The 16206-nt window shown below is 56.9% G+C and overlaps 6 protein-coding genes across 6 annotated transcripts; 4 read left to right on the forward strand and 2 right to left on the reverse strand.

The window, feature by feature from the left end:
- Positions 1-592: 592 nt before the first annotated feature.
- BX661DRAFT_53039 (uncharacterized protein) lies at positions 593-2018 on the forward strand. Its single transcript, XM_051539235.1, has 2 exons — positions 593-923; positions 1028-2018. Exons 1-2 carry the CDS (start codon positions 882-884, stop codon positions 1964-1966), a joined length of 981 nt encoding a protein of 326 aa, XP_051389884.1. The 5' UTR covers positions 593-881; the 3' UTR covers positions 1967-2018.
- A 505-nt stretch (positions 2019-2523) lies between these two features.
- On the forward strand, positions 2524-6353 carry BX661DRAFT_53024 (uncharacterized protein). The gene has a single exon (XM_051539234.1). It carries the CDS (start codon positions 2723-2725, stop codon positions 5945-5947), a length of 3225 nt encoding a protein of 1074 aa, XP_051389885.1. The 5' UTR covers positions 2524-2722; the 3' UTR covers positions 5948-6353.
- BX661DRAFT_53015 (uncharacterized protein) lies at positions 6010-6575 on the reverse strand. The gene has a single exon (XM_051539233.1). The coding sequence runs from the start codon at positions 6391-6393 to the stop codon at positions 6073-6075; it is 321 nt and encodes a 106-aa protein (XP_051389886.1). The 5' UTR covers positions 6394-6575; the 3' UTR covers positions 6010-6072.
- Positions 6576-9733: 3158 nt separating this feature from the next.
- Positions 9734-13717, forward strand: BX661DRAFT_185987 (uncharacterized protein). The gene has a single exon (XM_051536922.1). The coding sequence runs from the start codon at positions 9789-9791 to the stop codon at positions 13632-13634; it is 3846 nt and encodes a 1281-aa protein (XP_051389887.1). The 5' UTR covers positions 9734-9788; the 3' UTR covers positions 13635-13717.
- Positions 13718-14338, forward strand: BX661DRAFT_185988 (uncharacterized protein; the record flags this gene model as incomplete). The annotated part of the gene is made up of 1 exon (XM_051536923.1): positions 13718-14338. A coding segment is annotated over exon 1 (437 nt), but the record flags the coding sequence as incomplete, so codon positions are not given.
- BX661DRAFT_185990 (uncharacterized protein) lies at positions 14339-15885 on the reverse strand. Its single transcript, XM_051536924.1, has 2 exons — positions 15551-15885; positions 14339-15297 (listed from the first exon to the last, which is right to left on the reverse strand). Exons 1-2 carry the CDS (start codon positions 15791-15793, stop codon positions 14431-14433), a joined length of 1110 nt encoding a protein of 369 aa, XP_051389889.1. The 5' UTR covers positions 15794-15885; the 3' UTR covers positions 14339-14430.
- Between the last annotated feature and the right edge of the window lie 321 nt (positions 15886-16206).

Consider the following 16206-nt stretch of genomic DNA (forward strand, 5'->3'; position numbering starts at 1 on the left):
AGAGGATCGCTTCCAATCTCGAGCAACGGGATCTGTTCACGGCCCCTGGTGCGCCAATGCTTCCGACACCAACAGCGCCTATTTCATTGTCGGGAAACAACGGCCAGGCACCTGTATTCATGCGCCAAGCGGCTGGTGGAGAGCATATCCTTCCAATGGAGCTGGATCCAATGCTGTTCAACCCGATGTCGCCGTTTTTCCAGGAGGTGCGGCTGCTCAACAACGCGGCAAACCACCAGATGCACCAGCCCGCGATGCAAGGCAGACCGGGGAATGCATCATCTGGACAGCTTAACGACCCAAACAACCATTCTCACAGCGGAACCTGCCAGTAAAAATCTCTAATATTTTTTCTCTCAAATTTTTCACCATAAAAAAATTTCAAAATTCTCGCCGTAATATAAATTGAGGATAGTGTTAGAAATGCCCTATAAATTGATCTGTGCAAAGTTGATCAAGCTCTAAATTTTCAGCTGCAAAAAATGGATTAGGGCGAGTGCGGGGAGGAAAAAAAGTATGCGCCTTGGTGGCTTAGGCCTTGAAAAAGAACAATTATTTGTTGCTTTTTTAGCTTTCTCTTTTTTCTATTATTCTTATTCTCACCCAATTCGAAATCTGAATTTCAGATACTTTTATCAAGCGCAACAGCAATTTGTCCTGTGCTAACACTCTTATACTGATTTCATATACACATATATATACTCTCGCATTACAAACACAAGTGAAAGGCCCATTCAGCTCACTTCTTTTGTCATTATTTTATTATTATTTATCTTCACATTAAGACACACATCGAGTTTATATTTTTACAAGACAATCTAATCCAACAAACGAGCTTTTTTACCTCCAGGGTTTACCTACGAAGGCCTTATTAGTAGACAATGAGAATTAAGAAGCTCCAGCACAAGCGGCTTAATTTCCCGGTAAGCATTCAAGCGCTTCGTTGCCATTATTAATTCAATTTGGCACAGGGAGAATTTTGCTAAATACACGCGTGTCTTAATTATTTAACTGCATATTTGTGTAGCCCCAGGAGATGCAGCCGCTGCGCGAACAGCTCGAAACAACACCAATTAACAACATACACGAGGTGCTCAAACCGTACCAGGAATGGCCTTTTGTTCGTGGCGACATGTACCACTGGATTACCGTGCTCAACCGGTTTGACGACATAATGGCCGACGTGTGCGAAAAGTTTGGGCTGACTTCCTTGCAAAAGGTTGACTTTGATGCAGAAACGCGGGTGCTGCTGGTGTCCATTTTGGAATTTTCGAGGCTCCTCATGGAGAACTGCATCAACCGCAATGTGTACAACTCGGTCGAGCGTCTCGATTGCCTGCTCAACACTAGTGATCCTGAGGTGCTCGAGAGCACACTGCGGATGCTGCTGCGCGCGGCGCATCGGTGGAGCTACCAGCGCGACGTAAAGACCAGCCTGACTGTCATGAGCACCCGTCTGATGACTGTCGCCGACACTTGGCGCACAAACAAGGACATTACCACCGGGAGCGGCAACAGCAGACAGTCGGCAGAGGGCAGCGTGTCACACACCAACGAGTTCAAGATGCTTGCTAGCGGCGATGAGAGTACACCGCCAAGAACAAGCGAGGCAGTCGTTCGCTACTCGTTCTTCCGCACTGCCGACGAGGCACGCCAGCTTGAAGAGGATGCCGGCAGCGATCAGAGCAAGCCACAATCAAAGCGCAGCTCAGGCCTGGCCACCGAAGGCTTGGTGGCAATAGACGCGCCCATCGATAGCTTGAACTTGGACCGGGCAGCCAGCCGCTACGAGCAGGTGCGCCAGGCATTTGACACACTGGTCGCCCAGTACAGGATTCCCGCCGCCCACCAATTTGAACTGCGCCATCGCATCCAGGTGGCTATGTCCTTTGCGACTGGCGACAGCGCTCTGCGGTTCACACTGCTGCGCTCGCGCATTTGCGCAGCAGCCTTCTCTCGCAGCTGATGAGCGAACAAGAGTTCAAAAACGCGTTCTTATCCCGCGAGCCCAACTTCACAGCCGACATCATCAGCGTGCTGCAGCCCGAGGTGCACGCACCGCTCAGCGTTCAGACCGCAGTACTTCTGGCGCTCGAGGCCGTGCTCAAGCAGCGCAACGAGGTGTCGGGCGCGTACGCAGCGCTCAACGCGTCGGCCAACCACGGCGTGCTCATGTTTATACTTCGCAAGGCATTTGCAGGCACCGGCAGCGAGCAACCGCTATACCCGTACGAGTTCATGAGCGCGCTGTATGTCTTCCTCACGACAATGGCCAGCAACTTGAACGGCAGCCAGCTTCTCGTGTCGGCCGGCGTCGTGCCCATATTCGTTTCGGTTATTAAACACACTTACACCGGCCAGCTGCGCAGCACTGGACGAGTAGCCAAGCTGCTGGACCTCTTGATCACAACAGCCAGCTCGGCCTTCCCGCGTTCTGTAGCGCCGACGGCATTGCTGTGCTGGTCAAGCGCATGCACACAGAGGTCGCCAATGCTGTGACCATCAGCGATGCCAATCCTGAGGCGGCGACGATTTCAGCAGCCCTGTCAATCCGGCGCGGCTGCCTGATATCACAAAGCAGGTGTACCGGCGACGCGAGATCCTTGCCCCTGAGCACATCTACTTGCTCAAGGAGCTGTTCAAGCTGCTCTCACACTTGCTGCAGCAGCCGACGTACCACGACAGGCTGCGCAACTTGATTGAAACCAACCTCCCCCAGACCATGCGCACTGTCGTCACGCACCCGGCAGCGTTCGGCGGAAACATTTACGGGCTGGTTGTCTCGATAACCTCCATGCTGATTCACAACGAACCCACCAGCCTGCCGATTATCCAGGAGGCGGGTCTGCCCGAGGCGCTGCTGGAAAATCTGGAGACCCGCCTGCCTTACAACGGCGACGTCGTCATGAATATCCCGGGTGTTTTAGGGGCCTTCTGTTTGAACGAGGCGGGTATGGAGCAGTTCCGCAAGTCATCGATCGTCCCCAAGGTCCTGAGCGCCTTTTCTGACCCCGACTTTGTGCGTGTACTGCAAGAGGGTGATGTGCCGGGCTCATTCGGCGCGGCACTGGACGAGTTTATGCGTCACTTCCCAGCAGTCAAGGAGGAGGTCATGGATGAGGTCATCCGGATGCTCCAAAACGTGGTCAAAATGGGCACCAGCGAGTCACCACTGACCGAGCTCGGGCCTGGCAATACGTTCTTGCTGCGTTCGGCGCAGGAGAGCGAGATTAAAAGCTACCTCGACGACTACTACGGCATGATGCTCGAGTCAGCGACCACGTTTCTCGAGGGCCTGCTCGAGCAGCGCTCGCACAGCCAGCTGTTCCTCAACAAGGACGGCTGGGACATTGTCGTCAAGGCCATGCGCTCGCCGCTGCTGCCATTTGACTTTGTCAAGTCGCGCACATTCAAGTCGCTGCACGGGCTGGCGAGCACGCTGATTGACACGTCGCAGGAGAAGGTGTATAAGGCGCTGTTCAGCGAGCTCAGAGAGTGCCTGGCGCTGCCACTAGCCGTAGCATACCAGAAGCCGTCAACCAGCGGCGAAAGTGATTCGCTCGACAACGTGGCTGCCTTTTTGGCGCTCAGCGACCCGACATCGTTATCTGCGGATGAGTACGCCTCGGTGCACATCAAGCTGCACAATACCATCAGTGCGGCAGGACTCGTGGCACTGATAGCCAACATGGCTGGTGGATTGAACGGAGGGTCGCTTACGCGCAGCCTGAAGGACCTTTCCGACGTCATTGCGGCCGACGACTTTGTCGATCTCGTCAAGTCCATTTGCGCGCTTTACTGCGGTAGCATTAAGAAGGCTGTGGCCATCGAGCATGCGCTCACACTGCTGCCTGAGATCAGTGACGACAAGAAGGCCGACGGCAAGATCTCGTCTGCAAACCCTGCCTCGAGCCAGGCGCAGGCGCAGACGCAGGCAATGGATGTCGACTCGGGCACACCCACACCTGCGGCTATCGAGCCTTACATTCGGTTCAACATGTCCAGCCTCTCGGATGTCATTGTCACGCTGACAGTCCAGACGGGAGACCTCATTGAGTGCCTGTCGAACAGCCTGGGCCTGACCACCAAGGCGACAACGGAAGGCGCACCGCCGATTAAGCTTGGCTCACCGATGGCCAAGGCGCTGACCGACTTTGTCTTTGAACTGCTGCGTCTCTGTAAACCAGCCGAACACATGATCACAGCTGCGCAGCTGGTAGACCAAGTCATGATAATCATCATGAAGACTATGGTGTTTGCGCGCCACCGCATCTACCTCAAGCTGCGCGTCTTCATGATGTTCATCGAACTCCACGGGCTGAAGGAGTTCTGCCAGCAGCTTCAGTACATGTGGGACTGGGCCGTTACAATCCCTGCTGTTGAGGCTGCCGCGTTGGACAAGGCGTCCGACGCGGCCAAGCCTGCTGATCCGAACGCCGGCCTGCAGCAGATCATGAACAATGCGCTGGAGAGCATGCTGTCAATCCTGAGCTTCATCGTCGATGGCGAGCCGCTCATGGAGTCTCCCGAGCTGCCGGCGCTATGTAAGGGGCACGAGGAGCAGCAGTGCTGGTTCCGCATGAGCGACTTTATGGTCGAAGTGCGCCTGCAAGCCCTGCCCGCCTTGCAGCACATCTGGGAGTCGCAGCTGCTGTTCACGGGAAGCAACAACCTGATGATGGCGTTCATGTCCTGCTTGGCACCGGTGCTCAACGCGCAGCATGAGACACGCACCAACTCGTCGCGGATGGGATTCCGGGCGCACTTCCCTGGGCTTGTCGAGCGCCGGCGTGTCGGACAGCCTGCTGCTGCCTCTGCAGGCGCTGCCGGCCGCGGATCTGGAGCACAGACGCCCATACCAATGTTGGGGCGCGCCCTGGGAGCGGTTGAGCGGTCATCCCCGCTGGCGCAAACTCCCATCCAGCCGCTCTCCGCCGAATCTTTGGAGATGGAGACACAGCAAAGCAACAACGATACACCTGAAGCCACCCCTAGTGTCATTGCAGCACCAGCCGGTCCCAGCAACGACCAGAGCCAGGGCAATGACCGCAGCAGCGAGGGCGATTTCGCTACGCACATGTCTATCGACTCGGTCGAATCGCCAGTCGTGCCACCCGCATCTGTCGATAATGCCGAGGCAGCTGCCGTCGCTATAACTGAGGCTGAGGCTGGCGAGCCATCTGTGGCTCCGACGGGCATCGAGCCCTACAACTTGCCCTCTTGGCGCGAAGCAAAGGACGCCGAAGAGACCGCCGAGCGCGAGCGTTTAAAGAAGATCCGCGGCGCGCTCCGCGATAACATCACGCCGCGGGTGATAGCTGTGGTCGACGAGTTCAAGAGCAAGGCTGTCGTGCAGGTCAAGAGCGCACTGGAGCTAGTGCTCCAAATGGGCGACTCACTGGCGGACATCAACATGCTAATGAACGCGTTTAAACCGCTTCTGGACTTTGCCAGTAACATGGCGGGCGATGCCGCCAGCGGTGACCTTGACGAGAGGCTCGCTGCGCACGCGTATCTGTGGGCAGTTGTGCTAAGCAGCTCAGTGCTACTTGAGAACATTTATCCACATATGGGATCGCTCAGCCCGCATATTTTGCGGGCCCTGGAGGCGGCAGCGCGGCGCGAAGGACGCTCGCCGCCTTGGTTGACCGCTCTGTTGCTTGTAGCAGAGCAGCTGTTGCAGCGTGACATGCGGCCTGCAAAGGTCAAGCTGGAAAGCAAAGAGGAGTTCCAGCGCATCGCCAAGCGTGGGCTGACCAAGCTGCCGCCGTCCAAGGAGCCCATCGATCCGAGCGTCGCGCCCGCCGAGTCCTCTGTTAGCAGGGAGGCCGAAGCAATTAGGAGCATGTTTGCACAGCCTTTACTGCAACGCTTGCAGCCACAGGGCTCGGCCTTTGAGCAGATTTTGTTGGGCCACGATGAGGAAGAGGAAGAGGAGAGGCGATGACCTGTCTGGTGACGATGCACAGGCGCAGCCAGGCCAACAGACCACTTCTGTAGCTGGGCCGGCCGAGCCAGCCAGCAGCAGCGCCGATGCCAGCAAGCCACAGGCGTCGCCGCCCGACCCCGTGTTCAGCATTGAGCAGCGATTTGAGCTGCAACGTATTGCGACCCTGTTTTTTGCTGCCCCAGTGCCCGAATTCTCCGGTCGGCGCTCAACGCACTCATGCGGCTGATTGTCATTCTTACACGCGATCCACAGTTTGCCGTCGAATTCCTCGACAGCGGCGCGCTGGCCAGCGTCGTGCGGACGATGCGGACAATGTCAACCGGAGAGCTGCCCAGCATTAAGGCCACAGCCAAGGAGCGCACGCCGCTCGGATTTGTCAACGCGCTCATGAACGTCAACAAGGAGCAGCGCCAGGAGCAGCGCCAGGAGCGCTCGCTGATCATGCATATCCTGCGCCATGTCGTCGAGAGCCGGCCCGTACTGCGGCTGGTGATGGAGAACCTGATTCAGGGCTGGTTTGAGAGCTCGCAGTACTCATCAACAGACGTGAACTCGTTTGCGCGGGCCACGCTACCGTACGCATTGCGCAACGTTGACCTGTTTACAGATGTCGCCTCGGAGCGGTGCTTCTTGCCCAACTACAACGAAGAGATGCGCGTCAGCTGGATGGTGCTGGCGTGGCGGTCGGCCAAGCTGCTCGACGAGGAGGAGGTCGACAAGTACGAGGCGTCTTCGAAGAGTGGTGAAGAGTTCTTGGAGTACCTGAACGGAAAGAAGGAACAACCATCGTTCGAGCCATACGAGATGGATGCCGAGTCGGAGCGGTTGGCATGCCGGGTGGCAGAGTTCCTCTGCGACGAGATCCTTTCGCTGCGGACCGCACAAGCCATCAACAGCAGCGCCAGCACCACTATGCTGCAAAGTTTGGCCCGCTGCTGTTGCGCCCACGACCAAGGCGCGCGTGCCACCCAGCATCGCGCCTGCAACGTCATCGGCCGAGGACAGCCCCGATGCGATCGCGTACCGCGTGTTCCTGATGCAATGTCTGTCAGAGATGATCGCATCGTTCCCGTTCACACTACGCGCAATTTTCGTGGCGCGCAGCAGCACCGCGCAGGCGAGCGTGCTCACTCCTCGCAGGGAGAAGCCCAAGGATAAGGGAAAGGGCGTCGCCGCCACGGGTCCGACACAGGACGAGGGCCAAGCTTCTCCTCCGCAGAAGATTGATATGCGCGTGCGGTCGCCGCTCATCAGCTACCTGGTGCACGATCTGGTTGTGCGCGAGGCTGTGACCAACGCGCAGGCGCGGCGTTTGAAGAACAAGGCCGCGGAAACCGAGGGCACGGAGCTGGACCAGATTATGGCCATTGCTAAGCACCAGATTGCGTTCAAGCAGGGCCAGCTGTCGAACTCGGTGACGTTCTGGGCCTCTGCGCTGCTGAGCACGGTGTGCGTGCGGCATCAGCAGGGGTGGTCCACGACCAGGCCCAAGGCCAGCGCCCCCGCGACCGACCAGATCCACACCCTGGATCTCGAGTGCCTGGTTGGTAACTACGACATGAGCGTATTTGCTGCGCGACACATGGTCCTGGACCACATTGTGCGCGCCTTCCGCGAGTGCCTGAGCACAACGGCGGCAGGAATGGGCATTGGCGGTGCTGATGTGATCTACGCGCGCCTGACATCGTTGGCCCAGCTGGTGCACAAGCTGGTGATTGCGAGACCCATCTCGCATGGGCGCAGCCAGGACTCGCACGGCAGCGAGACTGACAGCAGCGAGCGCGAGAGCTCGAGCGCGCTGCGGCAGGTCATCCTTGAACGCGGCGTGCTCGACTTGCTGTCTGCAGCGAGCAGCCGGGTCAACCTCAACCACCCGCTGGGCCGCGAGATGCTCGGTGTATTCCTGCGGCCGATCGAGCTCCTGTCGAAGGCCGCAGTGAAAATTAGCCGCGAAGCCGTGCTCAAGGCGTGGGAAGAGTCCGGGCAAGAGAAGATGCCGTCAGTAGCCATGGGTCAGCAGCATCGCGGCCCCGGCGTGGCTGACATGTGGGACGACGACAACGCGCTTGAAGATTCTGCAGATGCCGGCGTGCCGCCAGACCTGTATGAGAACTCGGCGCTCGGGCTGTACCAGAACCAGCGCACGGCAGCCGGCCACGGCGGCACCGGCGAGTTTGACGACGGCGAGCTGATGGAGGAGGACTTTGACGAAGAGATCTATGATGAAGACAACTCATCTGCCAGCGACATCGACACCGAGGAGGAGGAGATGGTTGAAGACATGCTGCTTGCAGGAAACGATGGCGTCGATGGCGATGACATGAGCGATGCGGGAAGCGGTGCCGTCGCAGGCGATCTCGAGATGGACGAGGATGACGACTCGTCTGAATCTGGCTCTGGCTCTGGCTCCGACTCTGACTCTGACTTGGACTCGGGCTCTGAAGGCCACATGCACCTGACAGTTGCCGAGGCCGAGAACCTTTTGCAGGCTGAGGAAGACCGCATGATGGAGGAGGACGAGGAGGCGGCCGATTTTTATGGCAGCGATCTCGAGGGCGAGGTTGTTCTGTCTGGTGACGAGCACGGCGGCAACGCCGATGGCGACGACGACGATGCCGGGTGGCATTCTGAGATATCTGACATGGGTATGGACGCCCTTGACGCGCTTGAGCACCACATTCGCCAGATTGGTAGCCGCAGCCGGGGCGGTACTGGCGACGCGGGTGCTGGCGCGGCGGGCCAAGACGCAGACGTGGGCGGCGCAACAGACAATGCTGGAGATGCCGACGATGTCATTGACGACGACGACATTGATGATGACGACAACAGCAATCTCGGCTCAAGCGATGACGACATAGACTTTGGAAGTGCGTTCCCCGACTCTCTCGAGATCACGATGGAGGCTCTCGATGGCCACGGCCGCCCAACCACTGTGCGTGCGGGTGACATTCCCGCATTCATGTTCGAATCGCTAGCCAACGGGGCTACTGGCGCGCGCGGGCTGCGCATGAACCAGATGTTCGACATGCGCAACAACGGCCGACCGATAGCAGTGATCAACGGCGCGGGTGCTCGCGGCGGCACGCTGGACTTTAGCATGCCCCACATGCAGAGCATTAGCCGCGCCACTGGGCTGGCTGTCGGCGGCGTCGGCATTGGGTCGAACCTCCATAATATGGCTCACCCTTTGCTGGACCACGCTGAGCCTAGCTCCGGGCTGCAGGCACGTGTCGAGCGTGTTTCACGCAGCGCAATGAGCGGGCCGATGCGTCCAGCGTCTGACGACCTGTACGGCCTCGGCAGCATGCTCGCCACGCGGCTGTCTGCGGCGCTGACGGGTGGCCGCAGACCTGCGCAAGCGCGCGCTCTGATTACGGGGCACAACGTAGGTGCTGCTCCCGCCGAAACCAGTGCGGCGTCCGATAAGCCGTCCACCGCACCTGTCGAGTCTGATGGGTCTGTCGAGGACGCGCTGAGCGACGCCGGGTCGCAGGCATCGGCGGAACTGGAGAAGCTCTTGCGGCTGAGTATGGCCATGTCAGCGATCGAGGCATACATGCCAATGAGCAACATCGAGCGCTGGCAGGAGGAGGCGCGGCTGCTGATGGGCTCGCAGGCCAGCCTGTGTGTGCCATGGATTGTGCATGGTTTGCTCAACCGGTTGATTCCTGAGACATTGTGCCAGAGCCTGCTCAAGCAGCGGTATCAGATCGAGATGACCCGCCGCGTGGCTCAATCCGACCGCGAGCGCATGGAGCGTGAAGACGCCGAACGCCACGAAGTAGAGGAAGCAGCGCGGGTAGCCCAGGAGCAGCGCTTGCGCGAGGCTGACAGTGCTATGGTTCTCGATACCGCTAACGACGAGGAGACAGGCGGTGATGATGATGGCGATGATGGTGAGGATAGTGATGGTTTGGGGTCTGAAGGCGAGTCTGACTCTGGCTCTGATTCTGGCTCTGGGTCTGGGTCTGGATCAGACAGTGATTCCGACGTCGATTCTGAATCTGGATCTGACTCTGCCGCTTCGGGCGATGATGCTGAGGACGCTCCTGAGCCTGCAGCCGCGGTCGAGCCAGTTTTCGTCACAATCAACGGACAGCGTCTTGACATCACTGACACTGGCATTGACCCTGAGTTCCTCAGCGCGCTGCCCGACGACCTGCGCATGGAGGTTATCCAGGGCCGCCGCGAAGAGCTGCGCATGGAGCGCCAGGCTGCCGCTGGAAGTGCGGCAGGAGCAGTTCAGACTGGATCCAGCGCCCGCGACCCGCAGTCAGCGGGCAGCGCTGGCAGCCAGGCTATCAGCCAGGAGTTCCTCGATGCCCTGCCGCCAGAGATCCGTGCGGAGATTCTCGAGGAGGAGCGCTTGCAGCGCCAGATGCTGGCCCACCAGGAGATGCTCCGGCAGCGCTTCGGCGCTAACGCTACTCCTGGCATGGCAGGTGCTAGCTCTTCTGCGTCTGCGTCTGCGGCCCCGTCCCTGTCACCTGTTGCCACCGCGATCCAGGAGCGCATGCGCCTTGGCATGTCCGGCGGAGCCCCAGGCCCACACTTCTTGCACCAAGGCACGGCTGCAGCTCCCAACAGAGGAGCTGTTCGTGCCGGCGCCAGCGACAGCGAAGATGAGAAAAAGCAGCGTCTGCGCGAGAAGCGCCGCAAGAAGATCGCGTCGCGCGACATCACCACGCAGCTGCTCAGCCGTGCCGAAATGGCTGCCTTGGCGCGCTTTGTGTTCTTGCCCAGCTACTCCATGGCCAACTCGGCGGTTGTCAAGACGATGCAGTATGTCTGCGAGAACGGCCGCACGCGCTCGCAGCTCATCCAATTGATGTTGTCCATCCTCGACAGTAACGCCACTACGCTCGCGGATGTCGACGCCATAATCCGCCAGGCGATCGATATGGGCAGTGGGAGCAGCAGCGCTCTGGCAGACCCGCCGTCTTTGGGCGCTTCGGACACGGCTAACAGCGTGGCCGCTCAGGCCAACATGCTGCTGGGTGCGCCGGCTGTGGCACAGTTTACTGTGTCGCTGGTCCAGAACCAGAGCCCCGAGTTCTCATTCCCGCTGAGCGAGCTGCAGTCCAACATCCCTGCCTACCTACCGGCCCAGCGCAGTCTCGAGATGCTACACACGCTGGCTGCACACAATCCACGCGCGTCCATGCACTTCTTGATCGAGCACCATTTACTCAAGAGCTTGCAATCAGGAAAGCAGGTCCAGCGCGGCGGCGATGAGAACGACGAAGATAACCACTTCCCTGTAGTTCATCTGCTCCGCCTGCTGGAGAAGCCCCTGTACTACAGCCATGGCAACGCGATCACCGAATTGCTGATGCAGCTGCTGTCCACCATCACAAAGCCCCTGACCACGATGGTGCGCCGCAATAGCCAGCTGCAGCAGCAACAAGAGCAGCAGCCCGCCTCAGCCGCATCCGTACTTGTATCTGCCCCTGCCAGTGCTGTGGTTCCCTCTGGACCCGCCAGCACGAATTCGGCTGCGTTCCAGCTTCCAAGAATCCCGCCACATGCGCTGCGCGCCATTGTCAATGTGCTGGCTGCCGGCGAGTGCACGTCGCGCACCTTCCAGCATACGCTCAGCCTGATACAGAACCTGTCGTCTATGACAGGCGTTCTGACCGTCGTCACCGACGAGCTTGTCAAGCGCGCGTCCGAACTTGCTAGCAGCGTTTGTCAGGAGATTGCCCAGCTTCTGGATGTGCTCAAGGAACTACCGGCGCCCAAGGACCAGCAGCCGCAGCAGCTGGGCGGCGAATCCCGTAGTCAACACGCTCAATCCAGCGCCGAGGACGGGAACGCTGCCACTCTGCCAGAGCTGCCGTCGGACATTCTCGACCAGGTGCGTGACATCACGCTGTCCAAGTTCTCGCCGGCTCCGTCACACCAGTCGCGGCTTTTGCGCCTGCTGATGGCTATTGAATACATTTCAACCACAGTGGCCAAGCGCCTGGAAGAGAAGCAGCAGAACAAGACACGCCCGGCCAAGCCCGAGGCCGAGTCTGAGCAGCAGGATGGAGAGGCCATGGATGTCGACCCGACCAGCCCTATCCTTTCTGAGGACGCCCCGTCTGCAGAGCTCTTGCACCTGCGCTCGCTGTCCCTGGGCCACGACGCCCAGTTCCTGCCGCTATGGGAGGCCACTAGCCGCTGCCTGCAGTACACCAGTGAGTCTGCCGATCTTGCGCACGTGGCTACAGTGCTCTTACCGCTGATCGAGAGCTTCATGGTTGTTTTCAAGCCCGTTGTCGGCGAGAAGACTATCAAGGCGGCGGATAACGCGCCGTCGGCGCTGCAGACGTCAGCCTCGTTCCAGTCGCTGCAGCTGGCCACGCCCACCGGGCCGGCCGCGCAGGTGTCTGGCGAGACGTACTTCCAGAACTTCACCGAGAAGCACAAGAAGATCCTCAACACGCTTGTGCGCAACAACCCGGGCTTACTCAGCGGCTCGTTCTCGCTGCTCGTGTTCAACCCGCACGTGCTGGACTTTGACAACAAGCGCTCATACTTCAACCAGCGTCTGCACGACGACTCGGCCAGCACGGCCAACGCCGCGCGGCGCAACAGCACGCGCCCATTGGGCTCAGCGCTGCAGTTGAACGTGCACCGCGAGAGTGTTTTCGAGGACACGTACCACCAGTTTGTTGGCAAGTCGGGCGAGGAGATCAAGCGCGGCCGCATCAACGTGCGCTTCTACGAGGAGGAGGGTGTCGACGCCGGCGGAGTTAGTCGCGAGTGGTTCCAGGCGCTCGCCCGCCAGATGCTGAACCCCAATTATGCGTTGTTCAAGCCGTCTGCCGCCGGCCGTGTGACCTACCAGCCGAACCCGCAGAGCTGGGTCAACCCTGAGCACCTGCACTACTTTAAGTTTGTAGGGCGCATCATCGGCAAGGCTATCGTGGACCAGCGCGTGCTGGACGCGTACTTCACGCGGTCATTCTACAAGCATATTCTCGGCCGCAAGGTAGACTACCGCGACATGGAGGCCATCGACCCAAGCTACTACAAGTCGCTCGAGTGGATCCTGGAGAACGACATCACGGACGTGTTCGACGAGACGTTCAGCATTGAGGTGGACAACTTTGGCCAGCACCGCGTTATCGAGCTGATCCCCGGCGGCCAGGACATTGCCGTGACAGAGGACAATAAGGCAGAGTACGTGCGCCTGGTGACCGAGCAGCGACTGTACCGCGCGATTAAGGACCAGATCGAGGCGTTCCTGACAGGCTTCCACGAGCTGATTCCCAAGGAACTGGTGCAGATATTCAACGAGCAGGAGGTCGAGCTGCTGATCAGCGGCATGCCGGACATTGATGTCGACGACTGGCGTAACAACACGGAGTACCACGGCGGGTATTCGACAAGCTCAGCGCCTGTGCAGTGGTTCTGGCGCGCCGTGCGGTCATTTGACCAAGAGGAGCGTGCCAAGCTGCTGCAGTTTGTCACGGGTACCAGTAAGGTGCCACTCGAGGGCTTTGCGCACCTGCAGGGCAACCAGGGCGTGCAAAAGTTCCAGATCCACAAGGACTTTGGCTCTCCTACTAGACTGCCCACGGCGCACACGTGCTTCAACCAGCTGGATCTGCCCCTGTACGACAACTTTGAAACGCTCAAGTACAATCTTTTGCTGGCCATTTCGGAGTGCAGCACTGGGTTCGGCTTTGTGTGAGACAGATGACGGTAATATCCTAACTTTTCCGTTTTTACCTTTTCTCTGTCTTTTTCTTATCCATTTTTAATCTCTTTTTTTCCCTTTATTTTTTCTCTCAAATTTACTTTACTCTTTCAGTTTTAATTTCACATACATTTACTTATTTATATTTCTTGGCTGCCTCAAATTGCCTTTACAATAAATGCGCAGCACGGACGATGACGGCATGTCCACCCTGAAGGAGCTTGCACAAAAGGCCAAGGCCGAGGACGTCGAAATGAGCGTACAAACGTGTCTGAACATGAGCCATTTCAAAGCAACAATGCGGGAGCTACGCAAAGTCGACGACAACATTATTCTGCGAATGAACAATACCAACACGGCCGCAGCAGAGGACTGCCTGGCATTCTTCAATGTCCTGCGGACTGCATATGCGCGCCGCGAACACGATATTTCGTATTGTCTAAGCGTGTTGGAGCAAAGGATTGCGCAGCAGACACCCCGAAAAAACACCATGTCGCTGGAGTCGCAGCGTGATTGGGTGGAGAATGAAAGGTCGGTTGAGGACATTGTGAGATCACGGTCTTTGCAGGTGTTTAGGTCGCGGTGTCGGTTTTTTGAATTCCCTCCCGAGTTTGAAGACTACATTCACCGCAAATAGAGCTATTACAATATATTAACATAGAATAAAGATGTGTACAAAAAATAACTGGTATCGAAATAGTGTGATAACTCATTTATTTGTTTAATTGTTTTATAATTTTCGGGGAAAAAAGTATGAAATGAAACAAATTAGTACATAGAATGTTGAAAATTACAGAAAATGTTGAAGCACATTGGTCAGGGATATCACAGCGATCGGGTGTCCAGCCTGATCGACCATCCAAGCACGACGGCAGTTCATCCGCAGCAAACCAGACATGATCTGCGACAAAGTGAACCCCTGGTGAACCACATATGGACGAGTAACCGTTAACCGCAGGCCAAACATGAATGCCAGCACCGGCTTTCCCAACATTCCAATTGAGCTTGTGTTCAGCCGGCGCATCCCTGTACCGGCCACCTCCGTGATCAGTCTGCCATCGTGGTCGACAACTGGAAGGGCGCTGGCACGGGAATCGCGCAACTGCTTCATTGCGCTGAGCGCCGAGTCGCGCACAGACAAGTGGGGCAGCTTGGACAAATCAACCGACTTACCACCCTCGGAAGAAAACTTCTCATTGGCCAAGTCCATCGCCGACACATCTAAAGAGTGCCACAGCTCGTGGTTGTGGTGCTGTATGAACCGGACAACATCGTATTGAGTCAGCCCGCACACAACGACGTTGCCCTCTTCCTCAATGTACTCAACAGTGCTGTTGGTCGAGCACGCACTATCAATAGAGTACCCGCGCTGACGTCCGCCGTACCCGAAGGGTTTATCCGGCTTCTCGGGCACTTGTTGTTGGGCGTGGTGGTATTGAGGGAAAGATGGCCCTAGCTCTAGATCTGTGACTAGAACGCGGTGCTGACCCATGCTGGTGAACAGCCTGAGAAGCTGCTCTAGGGACGCTGAAGCGCTTATTTCCTTTGATGCGTGTTTGCGCGATCGAACTACTTGACTGACTGTGTGTTGTAGAACGGTGGGATTTCCTGATGGTCGACCAGACAATAACTGGAAGTGAACTTCTTCCTCCAAATCCTATTTGTTGTTGAAAATGTTTCATTCGAAATGTATATTTTTTAATGTGGGAAAAGCCTGGGCCTTGCTGCAGGCCGTGGGAGATAATAAAAAATTATCCGTAATTTTTTTACTTAATGTAAAGTGTAATCAAAAGAGGCTGCCAGAGTATCAGCACCAGGCAGCTAGCAAAAATTTTTATGCTTGGTGCATATGCACACGTAACATATCAGACGACATTTGCAATACAAAACAGTTTGTATGCATTTTTTACCTGTGATTGGATGATATAGTCACGCAGGTCATAGACGGACACGATATCGACAAACGAAGACCTCTCCTGATCCCCGCCCTTGGAGCGTCCAAATACTGGCAACGACACGATGTCGTAAGTGTCCATTAACCTCAAAGCTTCCTCGATTGTGTCGGTGTCTTCGATATTGTGGTTGAGCTGTGGGTTGCCACGATACTCCATCACATCCCGTACGGTGTATTTGTCGAGAACCGAGACCTTCATGGTTTATGTCTTATGTATAAAGTGTACGAAAATATTGAACAATTAAATGGAATGTCACTCAAAGAAAAAATATAGAGCAAAGAAGAAAAGTGGGTTGAGTATCAAGTGATGCAAAAATTTATACAGAGACAAATTTCATTGTTTTTTATTCGCCGATGTCGTTCTTTTTTGTCGATTTTGTGTCATGCGAGGCGCACAATATGAGCAAGGACAAATCAAAATGCGCCGATGGTAGTGTGATCTCAAATATTGTCCTTGAAAATATATCACACGTGCTATTTCTAGCAGATGACGGAATCGAGGGGCATCCTTGCCTTCCAATTACTGCGTTCTTGATATTGAAAGGCACTTTGGCCCCCCGCATTATTTTTACTTTTTTTCCTTCAGCGTGTATGCTCTCTGAAGAAATGCGA

This window comes from Kickxella alabastrina (assembly GCF_025024165.1).
Source record: "Kickxella alabastrina strain RSA 675 chromosome Unknown BX661scaffold_20, whole genome shotgun sequence".
Taxonomy (NCBI): Eukaryota; Fungi; Kickxellomycota; class Kickxellomycetes; order Kickxellales; family Kickxellaceae; genus Kickxella; species Kickxella alabastrina.